Raw genomic sequence first — 23,099 nt, forward strand, 5'->3', positions numbered from 1 at the left:
CCTCCAAGCCCCCCCCCCCCCCTTCCCCGGCTGTGTGCGAGTCTGCGACGTGACTGTAACGTCATGCCAGGTTGCTGGGGGCTGGGCAGGGCAGCGTCTGACATAGTTCTCATCGGCGCTGCCCGGCCCCGGAAGACAGAGTGATGGGGTTTTTTTTAGGGAGTGCTCCCCCTTAAAACTTGCCCAGGTGGGAGCGTTACCTAAAAAAAAAAACACCACAGAAATTAAGGTTACATTTAAAAAATAATGTGAATGCACAAAGGATGCCATTGTTTCATTATCTACTGTCCATTTTTGTGTAAATATGTTTTATTGATTTTTTTCATAAGGAAAAGATTACAAAACATACAAATATGTAAAGTACAAATATCAGTACATATAGGAAACGATACAATCAGGCAAGAAAAATATTGAACCACTTGGTGAGTAGAGTGGTTTCTTATGGGGAAATTTACGAAGAAGGTGTTCTATTTCAGATGAAATTTTGCTATGGCCAACCAATCAGAATCTACTTATTTATTTACTGTAGCACCTTCTAGAAGTTAATAGATCCAATCTGATTGGTTGCCCATAGCAATATCCTATCTGAAATTTAATTTCCATCTTAGTAAATTTCCCCCTTAAAGTTCCCTTATAACTGACACAGTCTACTAAATAAAGAAAATAAAAGGACAGACCAAGACCATACAAAAGTGGACAGTAGAAGGTTAAAACATTAGGGAAAATGAGGTTTCAGGAGGGAAGCATATAGAGAAACAGAACCATTGCACATTGAGAAGACCAATAGACACTAACTCTACGATAACTAGGTGGAGGCAATCAGTCAAGATAAAAAGTACTATTTAGAAATATTTCGGAGTATATACTATTAGATTAGTAGTAATTAATAGTACATAGTGAATTAGTAGATTCAAACAGTTGTAATATTTGTGTTTCTAGATCTTTGTGTATCTAGATCTATTACATATTTGTCGTCTATTATTTGTCCGCTTGTTTGTCCAGTATGCATTCAGTGCAATGCCTGAAATAACAGCATTGCCCGGCTATGCCCATGCTCCCGGCAGCGGCCCCGCCTCACTGAGATGAAAGCAGTTTTCTACATAAGCCCCAAAATATCTAAAAAACAACATCATAATCCATTCAGAATTGTCTATCAGAAGTAAAACTCACATCTTTGCCAGTCATTATTATAATGTCCTTTCTGCAACAATAAAAATGTATAGTAACATTAGGCACATACATTTAACCCCGGGCAATTTGTATGTAACGCCTGGACAACGAGCATGTAACTCCCCGGGCAATGAGCATGTAAGACCCTGGTAATGAGCATGTAACCCCTGGCATCGAGCAAGAAACCACTGGCAAGGGTTGCACTGGTCTCACATGCTCGCGAGTCCATTGCCATAAATGGGGCACGTGAGCATCGCACACACACCCCGTTTTGCGTACTAAGAGCGGTATGAATAAAGACAGCTCCATCTGTAGGTATGCAGCACTTATCCACCTTGCTACAATGTTGCTGTTATAGATATGTGTATAATTGCTAACGGGAAACAGTAGATAATTGATTGCCCCCTAATTTGAAACATACTCCTTTGCTACAAATAACGACTGATCTGCTGATTTTTGCCAGATGTTTCTATACTGAATATCATTCTTGCCTTGAAAAAGTAGTTTGCATTTGCTGGGCCAGATGCACTAAGCTACAAAAGTGATAAAATGGAGTGATAAGCAGCCAGCCAATCAGCTTCTGCCTGACATTTTTTAAACACAGTCTGTGACATGGCAGGTAAGAGCTGATTGGCTGGCTGTTGATCACTCTCCATTTTATCACTTTTTAAGCTTAGTGCAGCTGGCCCTCTGTGTGTTACTTTTGACCGCTGTACCAAATGTAAGATTAACAGACTGCTGTACACTATGTGACTGGCTCTTAGGTAGACTAAAAATGATCAACTTTATGTACTTGAAACTTATCAAGTAATAAATTACAGTTTCACAGTTGACAAAATAAAAGGCAGTGGTCCAAATTCTTCAGAAGCATCCAGGTTTTATCTAGTCAGACAATTATATAGCACTCTTCTGAATAAGGCACCAGCTGGGTAATTTTTGGATGAGTAACAGCTCAATTTGCAATGCTACTTATGCTGCCATCTGTATGTCACATTCAGTGCAGAAGACGCTACTGCAGCTATGGAGACATATCATATCTCTGCAGCCATAGACAATCTGTATACAACCTTTAGAACATGGAGGTTGATTCGGAGGTGGACAGTACAGTAATTACATTTTTTTAGCAATGGGTTGATGTTTTTGGTTCTGTATACGCGTAGATCTTGGGATGCAATGCAGCTCGCAGTGTCCCATACACCACAGTAGATTTACAGGTGGTGACAGGAACAGTTCTAGCCACTGGCTACAACCTTGACATAATCTTTAGTGGCCCTGGCAGCATGATTTGGCTGCATATTCTGATGCCCAATGGTGACACAGTTCAAGGGCGCAATATCAGATATGAGAAGCTGGCAGTAAGCATTCTCCTCCAGGCCAGTACTACGGTGGTTTGATCTGTGCCACAACACAGGGCACCTCAAGGCCGGGGGTGTTGTTCTGCAGACACTGTCAATTTCCTGTTTTAATCATCCTCACCTGCAACTTCTTCCTCTTTAATCCCCAGCATCACTTTTCATCCATATCATAAATAGCTACATGAGTAAGGTGTCTGACTGCAATATGGAAGAGACACAGTGTTCTAGACTGCACACACAGGTGGTATCTTGCCAAGGTTCATAGTTACATGCAAAACAGGCAGGGGGTGCAGATGCACTGTACAATCATTACTGCTAACATACGTATATCTATTACATTTATATATTTACTTAGGAGGTTGTTACAGCTGTTATTTATATAGAGCAAGACATGGGGGGCACCAAAGCTTTTTCGAGCCCAAGGCACCAAAATGGTTCTGCACCTCCTAATTTTGCACAGCTGCTGTATACACAAATACACAACAGCTCTATCTCTGAGATAAGTGGGAGGAGAAGATGAAACCGCATTTCTCAAATAAATCCCTAAACAGATTTATATTTGTGTATTGCTGGCTGAGGATTTGGCGATGCGGCGTGGTCGATATTTATATATACACTGCAGCATCTGTGCTCTGGGTGGTTTATATATATACACTGCAGCATCTGTGCTCTGGGTGGTTTATATATACACTGCAGCATCTGTGCGCTGGGTGGTTTATCTCTACACTGCAGCATCTGTGCTCTGGGTGGTTTATATATACACTGCAGCATCTGTGCGCTGGGTGGTTTATATATACACTGCAGCATCTGTGCTCTGGGTGGTTTATCTCTACACTGCAGCATCTGTGCCCTGGGTGGTTTATATCTACACTGCAGCATCTGTGCCCTGGGTGGTTTATATATACACTGCAGTATCTGTGCTCTGGGTGGTTTATATATATACACTGCAGCATCTGTGCTCTGGGTGGTTTATATATATACACTGCAGCATCTGTGCTCTGGGTGGTTTATATATATATACACTGCAGCATCTGTGCTCTGGGTGGTTTATATATACACTGCAGCATCTGTGCTCTGGGTGGTATATATATATATATATATATATATATATATATATATATATATATATACACTGCAGCATCTGTGCTCTGGGTGGTTTATATATACACTGCAGCATCTGTGCTCTGGGTGATTTATATATACACTGCAGCATCTGTGCTCTGGGTGGTTTATATCTACACTGCAGCATCTGTGCTCTGGGTGGTTTATATATACACTGCAGCATCTGTGCTCTGGGTGGTTTATATATACACTGCAGCATCTGTGCCCTGGGTGGTTTATATATACACTGCAGCATCTGTGCTCTGGGTGGTTTATATATACACTGCAGCATCTGTGCTCTAGGTGGTTTAAATATACACTGCAGCATCTGTGCCCTGGTTGGTTTATATCTACACTGCAGCATCTGTGCCCTGGGTGGTTTATATATACACTGCAGCATCTGTGCCCTGGGTGGAGGTAAATGTCAATCACTTGCATTATCTACAACACAGCATGATATTACCTCCACTTACTACAAATGCTGAAGACCTATTCGTTATGTTATAGTAAAGTAATGTTATTCACAATTCATGTAGTACATGTGCTGCTGCTTATGTTCCAGTCATCTGACACGTGTAATACTATTATTTCAAGGTATATTTTAGAGCATTATCATATTATGTGTTGCTCGCAGCGGGCCGATTTAAGCTGTGTACACACGGTACAATATATTGCTCAGTGTCTCCTTTTCATCAGCACCAGAGATGGTCGCTGATGAACAGGAGACTCTGCTGGGGGAGCTGCAGAGGGAAACATCCGATCTTCAGAAGCAAGCTCCTGCGACCATTAGGAGGAGCACGCACCTGGCAATTTATCGCTGCAGCACAAACAAATCGCTGGCAATATGTGTGTACACAGCTTTAGTCTCCACCCCCGACGGTCGGGGTTTGCGCATGCGCGAATATGCTTAACTCCAGTAGGGAAGGGGGCCGGCAGGGGGATTAAGCAGGGGAACACCCAGCGTTTTATGGGTGTGCCCCTTAACATGTAGGCGTGTCTATGCCTGCTTGTGGTCACGTCACATGATGTCAGCACCCGCCCCAAATTCGATGGATAGCGGCCGATGGAAAAGTCAGTCCAGGGTGACTTTTCATAGCAAGAGCTGGATAAATTATTGGATGGTGATTTTGAATATACGCAGCCTAGCGAACTAAATCAGGCCCATTGTTTGTTTGTTTGCTTTTTTTTTTTTTAAAGAGTAAAAGTGCTCTGTATGCAAGTGTGCAAATGTCGCAGAACAGTGATTCACGATCATGGCATGAAGCAGGCTTTAGTAGCCTTGTGCTGTTTAACTATCAAACGCTCACACAGAGTAAATAGACAGCAGAACTTAATGCTGCTGGAACACAAATACAGCTAATGTGGTACAATTAAGAGATCACAGTTTAAAATATTTGTTTTTCAATATTATAGTCAACTGGTGTTAAATTTAGGAGTTGAAATATGAATTAAAGAATATTCTAAAAGTTACAAAATACCCAATGATCTTAATACTAAAGCAGGGCAGGGCAACACCGGCCCTCCAGATGTTAGTGAACTACAAATCCCAGGATGCTTTGCATTAGTTTTGCTATGTGGCCATGCTGAAACTGATGCAAAGCATCCTGGGATGTGTAGTTCACTAACATCTGGAGGGCCGGTGTTGCCCAGCCCTGTACTAAATTATACTTATTACCCTTCCAATGGTGGTGCACGTTATCCTGTGAGCTGCAATATTCATGAAAATGCAGAAAACCAATTCATTACGGACCAGTGTTATCAATTGAGTCTACGAGTCCCACCAGGATCGCAGATCAATGTTCTTTGACTGTTATACTATACGGCACTTAACTGGTACCTAATAAATAGATGAATTTATGGCTGCCTCCACTGTGTGATGACAAGCACTCTGTCAGTTATTTAGGTGTTACCAGTATTTGGCTAGAGTGGTTCCCAACCTGTGCAGTGCTGGGAAACATCTACAGAAATAACTGCGTGATAATAATACAATTCAAATGTTTTAATAAATAATATCAGAAATATGAATATTTGTGTGTTTCAAATAACAAAGGGGGATATCCCATTAGCAGACGTAATTTACCTCTGCTATTAGTTTCTGGAGGCTATTCTACTAGCCCTGTTTCCAGCCAGTTCACCCCTCCGATGTCACCACTTATCTGGTATTACGCTTCTTGCGAAGCAGCCCTAGAGTCTCGGTATGTATGCAAGATCCCATGTGTTATCAGGCAATCACAGGGCTAATAGGATACCCCTAAACGTGAACTGAAGCTTTTCTGGTCATTTAAAACATCACTGCGTAATTTCAACATAGGTTATGCCTTGCCAGGGGCCAGGGGTGATTGGCAGTGAAAGCTGCAGGGAAGATTCCTAGAGGGCTGGCATGCTTATGGTTCCGCAAAACAGAAGTATCTACACATTACACAAAATATTAAAACTATTAAAGGGTGGATGATGTAGCTCATTATGTGGTTACCACCAGCAATAATTTTGTTCTCACCAGCGATAGGCCTAAAGCAGTAAGACCTGCCAGCCTTCCTCTCAGGATCATGGTCAAAGACCAACCCATTTATACCTAAAATAAAGTATTTGAAGTGCAATAAATCATATCCATTTTAAACATACCATTTTCATTTTTCAAATAGTGAATTCTAACTAAAAACTGGGCTTAGATCATGTTCATGTACAATATACAGAACTGGCTCTCCGATATTTGTCTGATGAATGTTTGTGATAAGCAGCTATAAAATAATCCTATTTATTGCTGGGATTGAGTGTACATTAGTATATATTCCCCTAACATGTACATCACACACTAGTTCAAATACAACATTTTCATCAGGTGCTGTCAGCAACAACATTAAGACCTAGAATATATGTATATTGGTCTTATTGGAGTTTTGTCTTGTTTCAATGGTAAATGCACAAAACCTGATAATAAATTATTGCATACCTCCCAACATGACCCATTCCAGGAGGAAGAGATTTTACTTGATGGGTGCAGTTAGTGAGGATAATGAGGACAATGCCATCCCTTTGTCTGTCCAAGCCTCTCTTTTAAATAACACAAGCTACTGAATAAATGCAGATCTCTGAGCATATCGAGCTAAAAATACAAAGGAGTCTAGTCTGCCAGTTGAGAAAATTAACGTAACTACGGCTTGTTACTGTGATAAACCAGGAAACATTCACCGTTTACAGAAACACAGCTCTCTGGAGATCAGGCAGAATACTGAACCATGGCAACCAACCAAATCAGCTTTCTGTCACATTCCCAATAAGCGTTAAGGAGCGGATTTCATTCAGTGCACATAAGTTAAGAACCCTTGAGATCCATAGCTGCATCACAGAGTATGCTTATGTGCATTAAGCCAGATCATTTATAACCAATACCTATATCGATAAAGGTAGCAGAAGCCATCATGTGTGTAAGGTTTGTGAAGGAGAAACGGATGTTGAAAAAGAACAGGGGTGACATTTAATGAGATGCGAAAATGTGATTTGTGTGATTTTTTTAGTCAAAAATCGGTCGAAATCGTACGTTTTCCTGTATTCGCATATTCAATGAGATGTGAAATACGGCAAAAAACCACGCATTCTGAAGGTGCTATTTTTAGTAACGCCGGAACGTCGCATTGAAAAATATACAAATCGCATATTTAATGAGATGCGAAAATGTTACTAAAAATCACCACACATGCAGACCAGGTTCTGACAGGCAAATTGGCCAGTACTCTGCATAGATCATTGTGTTCTGTGCATGGTCCGGTCTTAAAAAATATGTAAAAGTTATTATTATTTTTTTTAAATGGCGTGGGGTCCCCCCTCCTGAGCATAACCAGCCCCGGGCTCATTGAGCCGGACCTGGTTCCAAAAACATGGGGGACTAAAAGCGTAGGGGTCCCCCGTATTTCTGAAACCTGCCCCGGACTCTTGGACCGGTCCTGGTTCCAAAAATACGTGGGGGACAAAAAAAATGGGGGTCCCCATATTTTCAAACCAGCACCAGGCTCCAACAGCCCACAGTGCGAATTTGAGGAAATGTGTTTAAAAAAAAACAATAAAAAATGGCTCCAACAGCCCGCTGTGTCATGCCACAGCAGGGGGACACTTTTTACATAAGGTCCCCCGTCCGTACCATGAGCACTGTGGCTGGTCAGCCTTGGACGGGGTCCCTGGGGGAGTGGGGACCCCCCATAAAGGGGTACCCCCAGGCTTCACCCGTCCAGGGCTGAAGCCCGGGCTGTCACCGGCGTTCCTGGGCTTTGGACACCGGCCTGATAGGGTTAAAACACTACTTCATAACATTGCTTTATACAGGTGAACTACAAGGGCCAGCAGGCCTCTCCTGCATGCTGGCACTTGGCGAACCATAAGTCCCAGCATGCGGGGCATTAATGGGCCCGCTGGGACTTGTAGTCCACCTGTAAAAAGAATGTAAAAATAAAACACACAGAAAAGTAGAACTTTATTACACACACACCTCACTTTAACACCAATATACTTACCGACCCAGGGTCCAGCGCTGACTCCCTCCCTCCAGAGCCAGCTTACCCCGCACTGACAGCGGCTAGAGCCGGCTTCCTCCGGTGCTGAGACATCGCTATGGAAGCTGTGATCAGCATCGGAGGAAGCTGGCTCAACCCACTGTCAGTGCGAGGTGAGCTGGCTCTGGAGGAGGGAGTCAGTATAGTGGTGTAAAATTGAGGTGTGTGTGTGTGTGTGTAATAAAGTTCTACTTTTCTGTGTGTTTGTGTTTTATTTAAAAAAAAAAATCAGATGGACTACAAGTCCCAGCGGGCCCATTAATGCCCCGCCTGCTGGGACTTGTGGTTTGCCAAGTAAGTGTTTTAACCCTATCAGGCCGGCGTCCAGAGCCACGGTGCTCATGGTACGGCCAGGGCACCTTATGTAAAAAGTGTCCCCCGGCTGTGGCATGACACCGCGGGCTGTTGAAGCAATTTTTAATTGTTTTTTTAAACACAAATTTGCACATCTCCTCAAATTTCACACATTTTCATGACTAAAAATCGCCCATTATCGCACTTAGTGCTCAGAACACACAGCTCGTTAAATATGCAAATTTGATGCAAAAAATGCGATTTCAAAAAGTGCGATAATGGGCGATTTTGAAAAGTTACTAAAACTCTCATCCTATTAAATGTCACCCCAGGTGTCTAAAGAAGTATTTTGCTATGTACCAGAAACATGGGCATATAATAACCTTATACAGTCAAATTTAGCTTCCACAGACTGCAAACACTAGAGTGGAGGAATAAGCACTGTAAATGCCCAGTTCTGGAAACCTTTCCCCCATTCTGACCCCACACATATTTACTGATGCTATGATATCAGGCTAATAAGCCCCAACCTTAAATGGCCCAAGCAATTCAGACTGTACCACAATCATTGGCAGAATGATTGGATGTAGAACCATCACCTGTATTGCAGTTTTCACAAGCATCCCCATACATTAAATTCTGAGACTAATTTGCTTCTATTAGATCAATGTCCAGCAAACTAAGTCCTCAGGACCCCACGTAGGTCACATTTTCCAGGTCACTCGGCAGCTGCACGGTGTATCATCAAATGTCACATTTAAGAAAAAATATGGGAAATTGGACGTGACCTGGAAGGATGTAGAGACATGGGACAGGAGGATGTAGAGACATGGGACAGGAGGATGTGGAGACATGGGGCAGGAGGCAGTAGAGGCATGGGGCAGGAGGCAGTATAGACATGGGGCAGGAGGCTGTGGAGACATGTGGCAGGAGGATGCGGAGACATAGGGCAGGAGGATGTAGAGACATGGGACAGGAGGATGTAGAGACATGGGACAGGAGGATGTGGAGACATGGGACAGGAGGATGTAGAGACATGGGGCAGGAGGCTGTGGAGACATGGGGCAGGAGGCTGTGGAGACATGGGGCAGGAGGATATAGGCCCTTATTCTGATCGGTGCGGTGTTTTCCGCTTGCGGTCGTACCGCCGATGTTTGTCGTCTGCGCATGTGCAGAGGTCACTCTGCGCATGTGCAAGCGGTTTCGCCATACTTTTTTTTTAGACGCCGCACAGGGGGCGGAGAGGGGCGTGAAGGGCTACTTAGCCTCATTACCCTATGCATACGCCCCGCGTTTCATGGGCGTTCCCATGCAAACGCTGGGCGTATGCATGGTAATGAAGCCGTGACGCATGTGTAGGGGGCGGGCATCTGACATCGCCGGATGTCAGCTGCCCGCCCCCATACATGATTTCATACGGACAAGTGTCCGTGTGGTCTAGGGTGGCGGGAGCTGGTGGAGCATGCGGCCCTGCATTCGATGGTCGGCGACCATCGAATGCAGGGGCTGCTCCCAAGATGGAGGAGGCATATCCCCGTCCACTTTCATGCGGACCGCCACATATCCGCGTACGGACGGAGGTGGCGATCCGTATGGAAGGCGGGGATTCGCCTGCACGGTCCTGGCCGCATATTCTGATCTGGCCGCACAGATCAGAATAAGGGCCATAGAGACATGGGGCAGGAGGATGTGGAGACATGGGGCAGGAGGCTGTGGAGACATGGGGCAGGAGGCTGTGGAGACATGGGGCAGGAGGATGTAGAGACATGGGACAGGAGGATGTGGGGACATGGGACAGGAGGATGTAGAGACATGGGGCATGAGGCTGTGGAGACATGGGGCCGGAGGATGTGGAGACATGGGGCAGGAGGCTGTGGAGACATGGGGCAGGAGGCTGTGGAGACATGGGGCCGGAGGATGTAGAGACATGGGGCCGGAGGATGTAGAGACATGGGGCCGGAGGATGTAGAGACATGGGGCCGGAGGATGTAGAGACATGGGGCCGGAGGATGTAGAGACATGGGGCCGGAGGATGTAGAGACATGGGGCCGGAGCATGTAGAGACATGGGGCAGGAGCATGTAGAGACATGGGGCAGGAGGATGTGGAGACATGGGGCAGGAGGCTGTGGAGACATGGGGCAGGAGGCTGTGGAGACATGGGGCAGGAGGCTGTGGAGACATGGGGCAGGAGGCTGTGGAGACATGGAACAGGAGGCTGTAGAGACATGGAACAGGAGGACGTAGAGACATGGGACATGATGTTGTATGATCATAACATTGGTTATAATCCAAGGCATCGTCCAAATGATGTGATCTCCTACATGAATACTGAAAACCAACCGAAGCCACTGTCTGCCCAGGGAACATCGGTTTCCTCAGATATTCTCCATTACAGAGAAATCACAAAACAGGTATTTTATTTAATACATGTGGACAAAACCAAAAAAAGAGTATCACTTTTTTGGGGACGCCAGATGAACTTTTTTTTAGCCCTGGGCTACACCCATTCTTGAACCGTCCTCCAATGCCACCACAATGTTTGGAACACTAGTACCTATAAAACAGAGCTATGCTGTGAAAGGAGCATTAGGCTAAAACTATTTTCTCCCAGAATAATTTAGCTATAGAAAAGATGGGAGATGGAACATATGCCAGCTAGTAGGGATATACATATTTGTGGGAGTAGCAATTGTAATAATAGAAGTCAGCATACAGTAAGTGTTCATTCACTATGAACAGAGAAAGCCTGATTCAGATTTGTCTGCAAGTTGTCCATATACGGTATGCGCATACAGATCACTTCAAGAACACGTAGACTATGTGCAAATGTACATTTGCTGCTCAGTTAAACTTATTAGGTCACAAGTGGATATGCAGCTAAAATGCATACTACTTATGAAGGATTGTGTAGGAAATACTGCCTGTCTTGATCCCAATTATCGGAAGACCAACAGCGGGATCCCAATGGCCAGAATCCTGATGGATCGTGGTATATCTACCCTACCCCACCCCTCCCACAGCCTAACCCTAACCTCCCACACTTCTGTAGCCTAACCCTTCGTACTTACCTCTGGGATTCGGCAGGATTCTGACCATTGGGAATGCACTGTCAATTTCGGAGTACTGAGATCCCAACTGGAAGGATTTTTACTGCTCCCCCTTCATGAATTACTGTATTTGCTTGTAGTTGTGTATTCACTGCACAGCACAAAATATAACAAGACTGGCATGTAAAGTGAATGTAACTGCAACTCTGGCTCAATCTGAGTCATTCCTGCAGAATCAAAATGGCTTCCTCGGTAGCCACAGAGGCACACATCTATAATGTACAGTAACTGAAAAACAGTCAAACTATTTCCCAATTAGTTTGCCTGGATCCTGCTTTACTCGGGGACACTGTAATTATTCTGCACACATGGAGAATCTAACTAACTAATCACTAACTGTGTCCAATAAAACTCACAATGAAGAAGTGCTGTTGTGCAGTTAGGCAGCTAGCATCATTTATAATACTTAAATTCTCTTGCTGAAAATAGACTTTCTATGTATTATTATTATTTAGGTCACAGGTATAGAGAAAGATTTCACCCAGCATCACACTTTGTGTGCAGATAGTAAAGATAAGGTAGGGTGGGGAAGGGCTGAATTCCATACTAACATTCCTCCAGCCTGGTCTAACCACTGTCATGAGAAGAATGCATGATTATAATCACCTAACCTGTCACTAAAAACAGTAATACAGTTGTACAATGTCACTTGGCAGGATGTAAATAAAGGTAGTCACATAGGCCCTTATTCTGGTTGGTGCGGCCGGAGCCGCACACGGTGCTCCGGCCGCACAAACCAAGCCCCGCCCACGAGACGGATCGCCACGGCCGTCCGTACACGGACGGCTGGCGATCCGCATAAAAATGGTGGGGCGTACGCCTCCACCATGGTGGGAGCTGCCCCCTGCATTCGATGGTCGTCGACCATCGAAGGCAGGGCCGCACGCCACAGCAGCTCCCGCAAGCTGAGACCACACGGACAATCGTCCGTGTGATAGCTTGTATGGGGGCTGAGAGCTGACATCCGGCGACGTCAGCTTTCCGCCCCCATCAGTGGCGTCATACCCTGATTAGCATGCATACGCCCCGCGTTTGCATGGGAACGCCCATGAAACGCGGGGCGTATACATAGGGAAATGAGGGTATGAAGCCCCTCACGCCCCTATACGCCCCCTTTGCGGCGGACGAAATACGTCTGCGGCGAATGGGGCTGCACATGCGCAGATTGACCTCTGCGCATGTGCAGACTAAAAACATCGGCGGTACGGCCGCACGCGGGCCGTACCGTCCGATTCAGAATAAGGGCCATAGAGCGGAATAAGCAAAGAAAAGGAAAATAATAATGCAACACAGCAAAATATAAATGAGATGCCAAGGCTTTGGGTTCTCAACTAAATGTCTGCTGAATACTAGAGCACCTGTAAACCCCTCACGCTACTTTCTGTCACATAACAACATTTTTATTACCATACAAGAAACTGGAAGGCTAGCCGAGAGAAAACATGCTGACAGAGGTTCTGCTCATCCCTTAATCCAGCAGCTGTGTGGGAAATTCCCTCTGAATCCCAACGCAATAAATCTTGATCCAATAATTATAATAAACAGGTGAAAGAAATAACATCCATTACAACTCATGGTAAGCACTTATACTATAGATCTGTATAGTATACCCTTTCACACCGCAGCTATAACCCGGTATTTTGCTGAATTTAAAGTGCTTCAAAACGGTTATAGCTGCAGTGTGAAAGTGCCAGAGTGAAATTACCGTTTCAAGAAAACCGGTAATTCAAAATGGTAAAAAAGAAGGATCCTACACGGTTCAGACCCGTTATTTTTGCAGTGTGAACAGATCTGAACAGGTATTTAGTACCCCACACCGATCCCCCTCCCCTGGTACCTGGCCAGCGTGGGGATATTATTATATATTGGCCATTCCATGGAAGTCGAACATATGGAAAATCCATTTTAGCTCAAGACAAGTTCAGGAATGCTGTTCCCTGATTATGTCAGCATTAGTTGTTCAGGTCTTGCATATTCCTGCAGAAAATAGCACTGGTCTTGCCACAGTGTTTAGCAAACTCCTTAAAATTTACTGTTTTAAAAACTGTATGGCATTATCAGTGAAGCAATAGCCTGGCTGCATTGTATGAAAATAGCAGGAGTTGGTGGTAGGACCTACTGGCCATCCAACCATCCGACCTGGGACCTCAAATTGTATTGGATCCCATGCGTCCCTGCCGCCCAAGAAGGTCCCAGGCCGCACGCAGGGAATCGGATGGCTATACACCGCTGCAAGACATTGCAGCAGTGTATGGCCACCTTAACCCTGTGGCTCTCTGAGCCCTGCAAGATTCCTACAAACAACAAACAACAGTGATTCAAGATGACCCTGACCCCACCCCCCCTTACCCCCCTCATTTCAAATCCTGGATGACAGCTGAACTCAGCTATCAGCCATTAAGGTGTTTTAATTGTATAGTAACAAGGTTCCATACACAGCTGTTCTCATACTTTTTTGCAATTAGATCACATTTCCTATACTTCTAATAAGAAATGTTAATTAGACAAATTTACAAAAAAAAAAAAAAACAACACAGGCAGGGGATGTGGGACACTACACCACCTTTCCGGTGACTGCAGGTAAGTATGCTCCACATGGAAGGTGTGGTTCTGCAAGGAGAGGCAGGGGGAGACAGATGTGGAGCATACCAAGATCCCAATTCCTTGTGGGAAACTGCGCTGTAGACTAGAGTAGTTCCGCTGCAAAGTGTACAGGTATACTACAAAAAACCTGTGCAGGAAATAGAGCTAGAGGGTTACACCTTAAACTTGAATACTCTATGGTTATACGTACGTTGAAATAAGCACCTGCACTTTATTTTGCATATAAAAACTATTTTATTCAAGGGTTTCATCATATAACAAATTTCAGGTATGATGTTTAAAAAGATAAATATAAAAGCACTATGCTGTATTGAAAATGACAATAATGAATAATGAATAAATATGGATAAGAAATTTTCACATGTATAAGTTTAAATAATGAAAGCTATCTAATACCGGTATACATATACATAAGGGTGGGTGGTGCGGAGGGATCACAAACTCAGACTAACAGCGGTGATGGATCCATAAGTTTATTTGTACAAATCAAATAAAAAGGTTACTGTAGGACTCTGTTGTAATTTCCGTGTGTACAGAAAGTATGTTGTGGCCCCAATGGGCGAGGTACCTTTTCTAAGGGTGAGGTAGGTGGTATCTGCCGGCAGACTCCACTCTCTACCGCTCATCTGTGGCGCGGTGTTTGGCGGGTCCAGTAGCTTACATCCCAATGGCATGCTGCCTGTAACAGCAGTTGTCCTATAGCAGGCTATGAGGCGCTGCCATTGCTGATCCCTAAGACATTCTGTCCGATACTGTCTGCGTTCAGTGTTTCAGATGGTGCTCCTTAGCATCCCTGAGGCCCTCTCGGCCTGCCTCATATGCATACACTACGACTACAACAGGAGCCAGATCGCAGCTTTGGCTGACTGAGGGGCAGAGTTTATGGAGATCAGGGGTGAAGCTTCAGATGGACCCAGGGGTTGGCGAGACTTTGGTCACCCAAGGGGGGAATGGCTGATGCTTATAGTAGCTGGAAAATCAATGCTCGAGCTGTTGAAGGTAACAAAAAAAAAAAGTTTATATTCTTGTCAACACTGCAATGCTGGGGTTCCTGTGGGCCTATTTCAAAGGGGACCCTGGAGTTGCAGCCCCATCCACCCTAATGGTAATCCAGCTCTAATCCCATGTGCCCACAGTAGTTACGCCAATGGATCCCCTGTACTACAATCATTTTATAGTTAATAATGCAGCTTTGACAGTATTTCCGGTAGTCAAAGAAATACTCCTTTGTGTGCTAAACTGAGATACAGTATGTACAACTTTGCCATAAAAATAGATTTGAAACTTAATATGAAATACATGAGGACTAACTATAAAAATATGTTCATGAGCACAATGCCCGCTATCACATCAAGCTCTCTAATCATTTCTCTACCATTCACTGAATTTCTATTTTATTTCATGTTACCTAATGCTGTGAAAGAGAAAACCAAGAATGAGACTAAGGAGAATGCAGCTTTTTCAAGATGCAGACAAGAACACAGAGCCCACTTCAAATGCTTTTTCACAGCATGATTTCTTCACATTTTTTCCAGATATTTTATGCCCTCTGTCTGAACCAGGCTTCTAACTGCAACCAAATATAGACACTGCAAAAACATTCCCAGCTATTGCACATCATCAAACAAGTGTTACAGGAGCGAAAGCATGAATTTAATGTTTCTACTTCAAAGGAAAAACATGCACATTAAATGGACAATACTATACAAGAAAGATGGATCTCTGTATGGGCTAAAACTCCACTTTCTCTCATGCTTCTTATTGTTTGTCTTTTGGAAGTATGACAGTTTGGGGTTATCAGATATACAGTCAGGGCTTAATGTGTTCCTTGAGAGGTGGCAGAAATCATTTTCCCTGCCACCCCCCTCCTCATTAGACAGAGCCCAGGCCAGTGCCAGGGCTTTAGCCCCCCCCCCCCCCCCCCCCCCCCCTGCAAACTATAAATATTTGCTGTACCTCCCATACTTTATAAAAGGACAGCAGTCTCATAAGGAAGGGGCATGGTCACACAACAGTACCCTTAATTCAAATTACGTTACACTGTAGCACAATATCTTATTCAGATTATGCTGCCTGTAGTGCCCCTGATTAATTTTACACCACATAGTAGTGCCCCTTTTTCACATTAGGACACGCAGTAGTGCCCCTTATTCACATTATGCTAATCAGTAGTGTTCCTTATTCATGTTAAGCTACGCAGTACTACTACTTATACGTATATACCATGCAGTAATGCGACTTATGCACAATGCGACCAGTAGACGTGCCCCTTACACATAATGCCCACAGCAATAGAGCTGCTTATACACATAATGTCCACATTAGTTCTCCTATTGTGGGCACTACTACTGCCCACAGTAGTAGTGCCCCTTATACACATAATGCCCACAGTGGTGCCCCTTATACACATATCTGCCTCTGTCACTCCAGCATCTTACCGCACATATTCCTTCAGCAGATCCATGCCCTGTATCCCTCCAGCGGGTTTTCCACCTTTCTGTGTTCCTCCAGCCCCCTCTCACTTTTTTCTTTAGTATGCACAGAGCCTGCTCATCTTCAGGGCTCTATTTCACTACCGCAGTGGTGATGGCATAACATCACATACGCCGTGCTAGAAAACTAAGCCATAGGGACAGTTTTTTCTGTTGGAATTACTGTGCAAGGCTGTTGTGGAGGTGGCACTAGTTCCCCTTACCATCAGAGGTGGTGGGATTTAGTTCCACCCCATTCGCCCCACTTTAACCGCTGTATACAGTCACAGGAAACAATCAATCCATCTCCTAAGGTCAGTTGTTCCAACACACAATATACTTACATACATGTGCAGCAGTAAACTTCATTACCATTAACCATTCATCTTATTTTGGATACATTTACAAGAAGAATATAATATATAAGTATGGTTCACTGAACCTGTTACTAACACATGGAAGCACAACCGTAGCTTACAGTATATAATAGAAACTAAGATCCTGTAAAGGTAAAGTACAGTAGGTGTGTGTTAAAACTGTAAGCTATGTTTACTGTCACAATACAGGTTGAGTATCCCTTATCCAAAATGCTCGCGACCAGGAGAATTTTGGATAACGGATTATTCCGTATTTCGGAATATTTTAATATTTCAATGATGTATCTTGAGGTATCTTGCATTTATGTTGTACATATACATCAAACACATGAAATAAACACAAATATATTTTATTTGTGCATAAAACATGGTTTTAAAACATGAAACAAAGTTTGGGTACAATCTCAGGCACTGAGTTTAAATGCCAAGCAATCATTGTCTTGCACATATATAGTGCCAGTTACATATCATTCCCTCATTAGTGCTGTTACAGATGTCCCCAGTAAGTTTTTAGCAAAAAAATATATTTTTTGTTCACTTTCTGAAATGTATGGTTTTCGGAATAATTCGGATAACGGATATTCGTATACGGGATACTCAACCTGTATTCCTTTTCATAGTTTAATAGTGCCAGCAGCCTACTTTATTTCTAATTTACTACTATACTGTGAAACAGATTCTTCCTTCTAATTTGTTGATTTAAAACAAAAAAAAACCTATGTACAGTAATAGACAAATAATATGCACGTTGCATCGTATTAACGACAAGTAAAATGAGACAACAACAGATCATCTTTAAATTGGCAGTACTACACATGAGCAAAATATAGAAGTGAAAAAACATCAGAGTCATCACAGAGAACTAACTACAGTATACCAAGCTCTTTGTGTCCTCCAAAATCTGGCTTATGCAGCATTATGGGCCTGATTCGGAGATTACACTAAATGCCACAACAGCAGCTGTTCAAAAATATGCAAATGAGGCAACCACCACAATTTGCATTAAGACCGTGGCATAACTATAAATTTTGCACCCCCCCTTCCCCCCACCAATGCTTTTAATAAAAAAAAAATACATAAAGTTTTGCTGCCTCATCTTTTCTAACTTCAAACAGGAGGCAGCAGGTGGGAGATGCGGCAGGTAACAGGTTAGCGAAAGCACCGACGGGCAGTGGGGCAGGCAGACGAGGGAGGTGAAGTCCCGTGCTAGCAGTCGCGGCTTGACCCTGTCTGATTCTGCAGCCTGCATGCCAGAGGCAGATTCACAGCAGTCAGACTCAGCCGACACCACAGCCCAACATGGCACTGCAGACAGGGTTGTTTCTAGACAAATCAATGTACACCGTAATGCCTATTACACATTATGCCACACACACCATAATGACTATTACACACTATGTCACACACCTTGATGCCCATTAAATATTATACCATACACTTTGATGCCCATTACACATTATGCTACACACCGAGATGCCCATTGCACATTATGCCCCACACCATGATGCTATGCAAAGCCCTCCACTCCCCGCTGACGGCGCCGGGCAGGGGGAAAGCGGCTCATTGTGTATGCACTGAGCAGCTTCCCCCCCCCAGCGATGATAGCGATCATCGCTGTCCATAAATGCCGGGCATAATCGCCCAGTGTGTATGGACCTTTAGAATGATTCGAAATCTCTGGTATAGTTAGTGCTATGGTAATTTTGTTGAAGTCCCTACGCATTAAATTTTGACAAAGAGAACAAAGGACCAGTGGGCGCCTTCTGTACGCTAAAACAATTTATTAAACCAAAAAACACACAAAAAAGCACAGTAAATACAGTTACAATAAAAAACAGTAATTTGCATGCATGCAACAATTCAATAAAATAATTCTAAAAAGCCATTTCACTGCATTAGTATGAGAGGTATTGATAATTACCAGTTCCTGATTGGATGGAAAAATTGCCAGGTGTGGGCAGGTGTTACACTCTCGCACAGATTTGTTGTAAGCAAGATTTTATAGATATTTCCAGGTGAAATTGGGGCTTTCAGGACGGACCCACACCGTATATATCACAGGGATTCCTTGATGGTACTTGGTATCGTCTCCTCCGCTCACCCGGGCAGGTGCAAATTTGGCCGATGGATGTATCAAGTAGGTGCCTGATATATTTTAACACCTTTTTGGTCCGAGTGCTGCAGTAGCCAATGGCCCGACTCTGGACTCTGTGCTCCACTGAATTAGTAGCCAGCCCAGCCTTTCCGTGTGCTGGTGTGGACAGCGTAGATATCCAGTGCACACAGCGGCTGACACACCTGCTTCCCAGCCGGCTGCCTGCGTGCACAGTATAGGCTTGAATGCCGCAAATCACTATCAGTCAGCTGGCATAAGTACCACAAGCTTCTGGTGCAGACAGCGGCTGCTGGACTCACTTCCCAGCCGGCTGTCTGTGTATGCAGTGGGGGCCTGAATGCTACAGATAAATATCAGTCAGGCGGCAGGCTGATGGTATCGGTGTAGCGCCCTACAGGTCCTCAACTGCTGATCCTCCTCTCTGGGCTCCTTAAAGACGCGTTTCGCTGCGCTCAGGCAGCTTTATCAATTTCAGGAAGCCCCAATTTCACCTGGAAATATCTATAAAATCTTGCTTACAACAAATCTGTGCGAGACTGTAACACCTGCCCACACCTGGCAATTTTTCCATCCAATCAGGAACTTGTAATTAACAATACCTCTCATACTAATGCAGTGAAATGGCTTTTTAGAATTCTTTTATTGAATTGTTGCATGCATGCAAATTACTGTTTTTTATTGTAATTGTATTTACTGTGCTTTTTTGTGTGTTTTTTGGTTTAATAAATTGTTTTAGCGTACAGAAGGCGCCCACTGGTCCTTTGTTCTCTTTGTCTACCTTTAGTGAGGGCAGCATCCCTCTACCAGAAGGCAGCCATCTGTACGCAGCACAGTACACCTGTCCCTAACGCTCAAATTTTTTTCTCTGCCATTAAATTTTGGCCTGATAATAATAATAATGTAGGAGGGACAAAGTAATCAGGAGTAAGAATGGGTGTGGTATAAAAAGTCAGTATGTCGGCCACAGAATGTCAACAGTCAGAATGTAGATATGGATATAAGGTTGTCAAGCAATATGTACACATCCACAAATGTCCACATGGTAAAAATGTTGACATGTTCATAATATAGACATATAACATGTTGTACTAGCATGTCGACATACAGCTTTTTGCATATTTAAACATAAGCTTAAAAATAACACAAGCATTCTGATGTGGATCATTTACATGCTAATATTATGAATATGTTGACATTTTAATCATGCCACTCTTTCAACATTCAGAACCTGTTCGACATTGTGACCATATCCCATAAGAAGAAATGGTTGGATCTGGTGCTGTAAATACCAAAACACCCAAAGATATTCAAACTCATTACCCAAAATGTATCACAAGATAAGTTAATGTTTTCCAGAAAGGATACGCAGCAAGAAATACTTTAGTTCATGATTGCGCCAGCAGGACCACACAATTCAAATATCCTTGTATGAGCAGGATGCCTATACAATGTTATGTAGCAGGGAAGTGATACAGGGAGTGGTTGTAGAAATGAAGATAACATACTGTATAGTTGCTGATAATTTCCACACCCAGGGGGGCTTATTGATTTGACTACTGCACTGTTAGGATCTCTGAATGATGTTATAATGTACTACTTTAATAAATAATAATGATTTTAAGAATTAGAGTCTAGTTAACTTCTTGTATCAAGTACATCAATAACAAAGTAATAGAAATGGAGGATTTCGACAATCCCATAAGAACATACCTCCCAACTTCTTGGACCAGTGAAGTGGGACCCTCGCACAGCATAGCCGCAGCAAAAAGTGGGCATGGCCTATGCAAATGAGGGCATTGTGTATGCAAATGATGCTGTCACCGGGCCACACCCCCTTTTACACCCGCTGCGTCGCTGGATAGATGCTGTGTGCATGCACAGCGTCTATTCCTTCAGTCCCCAACTGCCCCCCCCACCGTGGGACACTTGGGAGGTATGTAAGAAATTTTGTTTCCCATTATATAGCACACCACGGGGGAAATTTCATCCCATCTGAAATAGAACTCCCATCTTAGTAAATTTCCCCCTACATATTTGTTTCTTCTAGGTTGTTATTAAAAGGTGCTGTAAATCTTTCTAAGCACGAGAAAAGTTGGATGATTTATTGGGACAAATATTTGACTAATTTTTCAGTGTAAAACCATTTCCTACTGTAACTGTGCCAGGTACCAAGAAAGTTTTCCATGACACAGGAGCCAGCCAGTAAATGCCCTTTTACATCAGGCACAGGATATGTTGGAAGAATTCCTGTGCAATGGAAACAGCAATAAACACACTGGCCAACATGAACATCAGCCTTTTTCATAATCTTACAGCTTCACGCTTTGTATTAATAAGTATTCACTACTCTAAATAGAATTTTTAAATTAAAAAGCTAAAGTTTACCAACATTCTATTTTATACTCCTATGCATAATGACATATGTAACGTACATTGTTTGGGTAATTGAATTTCACTGTTTTATGCTGTATCCATTTTCTCTTTCATGTTCTATAAACAAGAAGCATTAAAGTGTTCTAGGATAGAAAAAAAATGTAATGTATAACTAGAGAGACCATTTCTGAACTAGCAGTGATAATATCTGGATTATCACAGCAGTCTACTGAAGCACTACCGTAAAGGTTAAAGGTCACTGTGGGCAATTCAAATCTGAGCCTGCAAGTTTCTGATTGGTTGCAAGAAAGATTGTATGTTCATTACCACAAAATAATGGCGGATTGCAGAAAATCTCTATGCTTCTAACACATGGCACTGTTACTTGTCAAGAACATGAGTACCACCCATATGTAGAAAGAAAAGATGTATGATTTGCCGGTAGCAGGGATCCTGACAATCACAAAGCCGACAGCGGTACCCCAGCCACCGGAATGCCAAAGGCTGCAGGCGTGATGGCTCACTTCGTTCCCCTCTATGTGGGTCATAGACCCCAACAAGGGAGAGATCCTGTGCACCGGGATTCCAACTGGTGGGAATGTCAGCAATCGGGATTTCGGCATTGGGATTATGACCGCAGTAATCCCGACTGTCAGCGTACCGTAAAAATAGCAGCATTTCAAACTTCAACTGATTCTGTATTGCTGGCTAGCAAATTACAATTGGTGGTGCACTAGTTAGTAGAGAAGGGTTAAGTAGCTGCTGAAGGGCAGAGGCCACAAGCATTGGGTCACAAGTGCTCTCATACTTGACCGAATGCAATTGAAAAAATGTCTTTAGGTGGACGATCTTTAACTGTTACTTATTTTATTACTAGAAGTGTACTGTTGTGTATAGCACACAATTTTACTCTATGGTAATTGTCTGTAACAGTTTTGGATCAATAATTATTATAGATGCTACAAGAGAAAATAACTATTAATTACAAGACAGAATAAAATAAAACTGAAATAGTGCACAATATAGTGGTCAAATTTAGTGCAGGTTTATACAGAGCGATTAAATTATTGAACCATCTGTATTTTCATTATGAGACCTTGAACAGATGGAAATCAGTTTACCATCCACTGCCTGCACTTACCTTAATGTTTGTTTAAATGAATGTTTGTAATGTGGTACATGTAACAAATTTGAGTAGATGGGTCATTTTAGTTCATGGTCTACTCTAATTTGGATGCTAATACTTAGCAGTTTGTTACAGTATCTAGCATGACAGCATCTATGTAACTCGCAGCCATTATGTAAGTGATATTTGCAGACTTATAAATAAACTCTCGGTGTTTAGGATTTAAGCATCTCCGATGTATTTTCCTTTAGTCCTGAATTTTTGCGAATGATACAGTATTACACAATGTACATCCAGCTCCAGCTTGAGGCAAACTACCTATTAGGACAGTAGCATAGGGTTTATTTCCAAAAATGTAAAATAAATATATGAAAATCAACAGTTAGAAATTCCCCGCATCAGAACCCTGCTTGGGCAGTCTTGGTACAATCCCTGTATCTAGCCTGAGCAGTGTTGTCCA

At 43.2% G+C, this 23,099-nt stretch overlaps 1 protein-coding gene across 2 annotated transcripts in view; it reads right to left on the bottom strand.

Annotated features, from left to right (window-relative positions):
* ANO10 (anoctamin 10) overlaps positions 1-23,099 on the bottom strand; it is a 244,512-nt gene that overhangs the window by 43,228 nt on the left and 178,185 nt on the right. The window contains exon 13 of one of the 2 annotated variants that reach the window (XM_083188679.1): positions 15,140-15,166. The exons of the other annotated variant lie outside the window; for it this stretch is intronic. Coding sequence (XP_083044805.1) covers positions 15,155-15,166 — 12 coding nt within the window. The 3' untranslated portion in view covers positions 15,140-15,154. Of the gene's footprint in view, positions 1-15,139; positions 15,167-23,099 lie in introns of those variants that run through there. 2 annotated transcript variants of the gene reach the window in all.

This window comes from Crinia signifera, chromosome 5 (assembly GCF_055691185.1).
Source record: "Crinia signifera chromosome 5, ASM5569118v1, whole genome shotgun sequence".
NCBI lineage: Eukaryota > Metazoa > Chordata > Amphibia > Anura > Myobatrachidae > Crinia > Crinia signifera.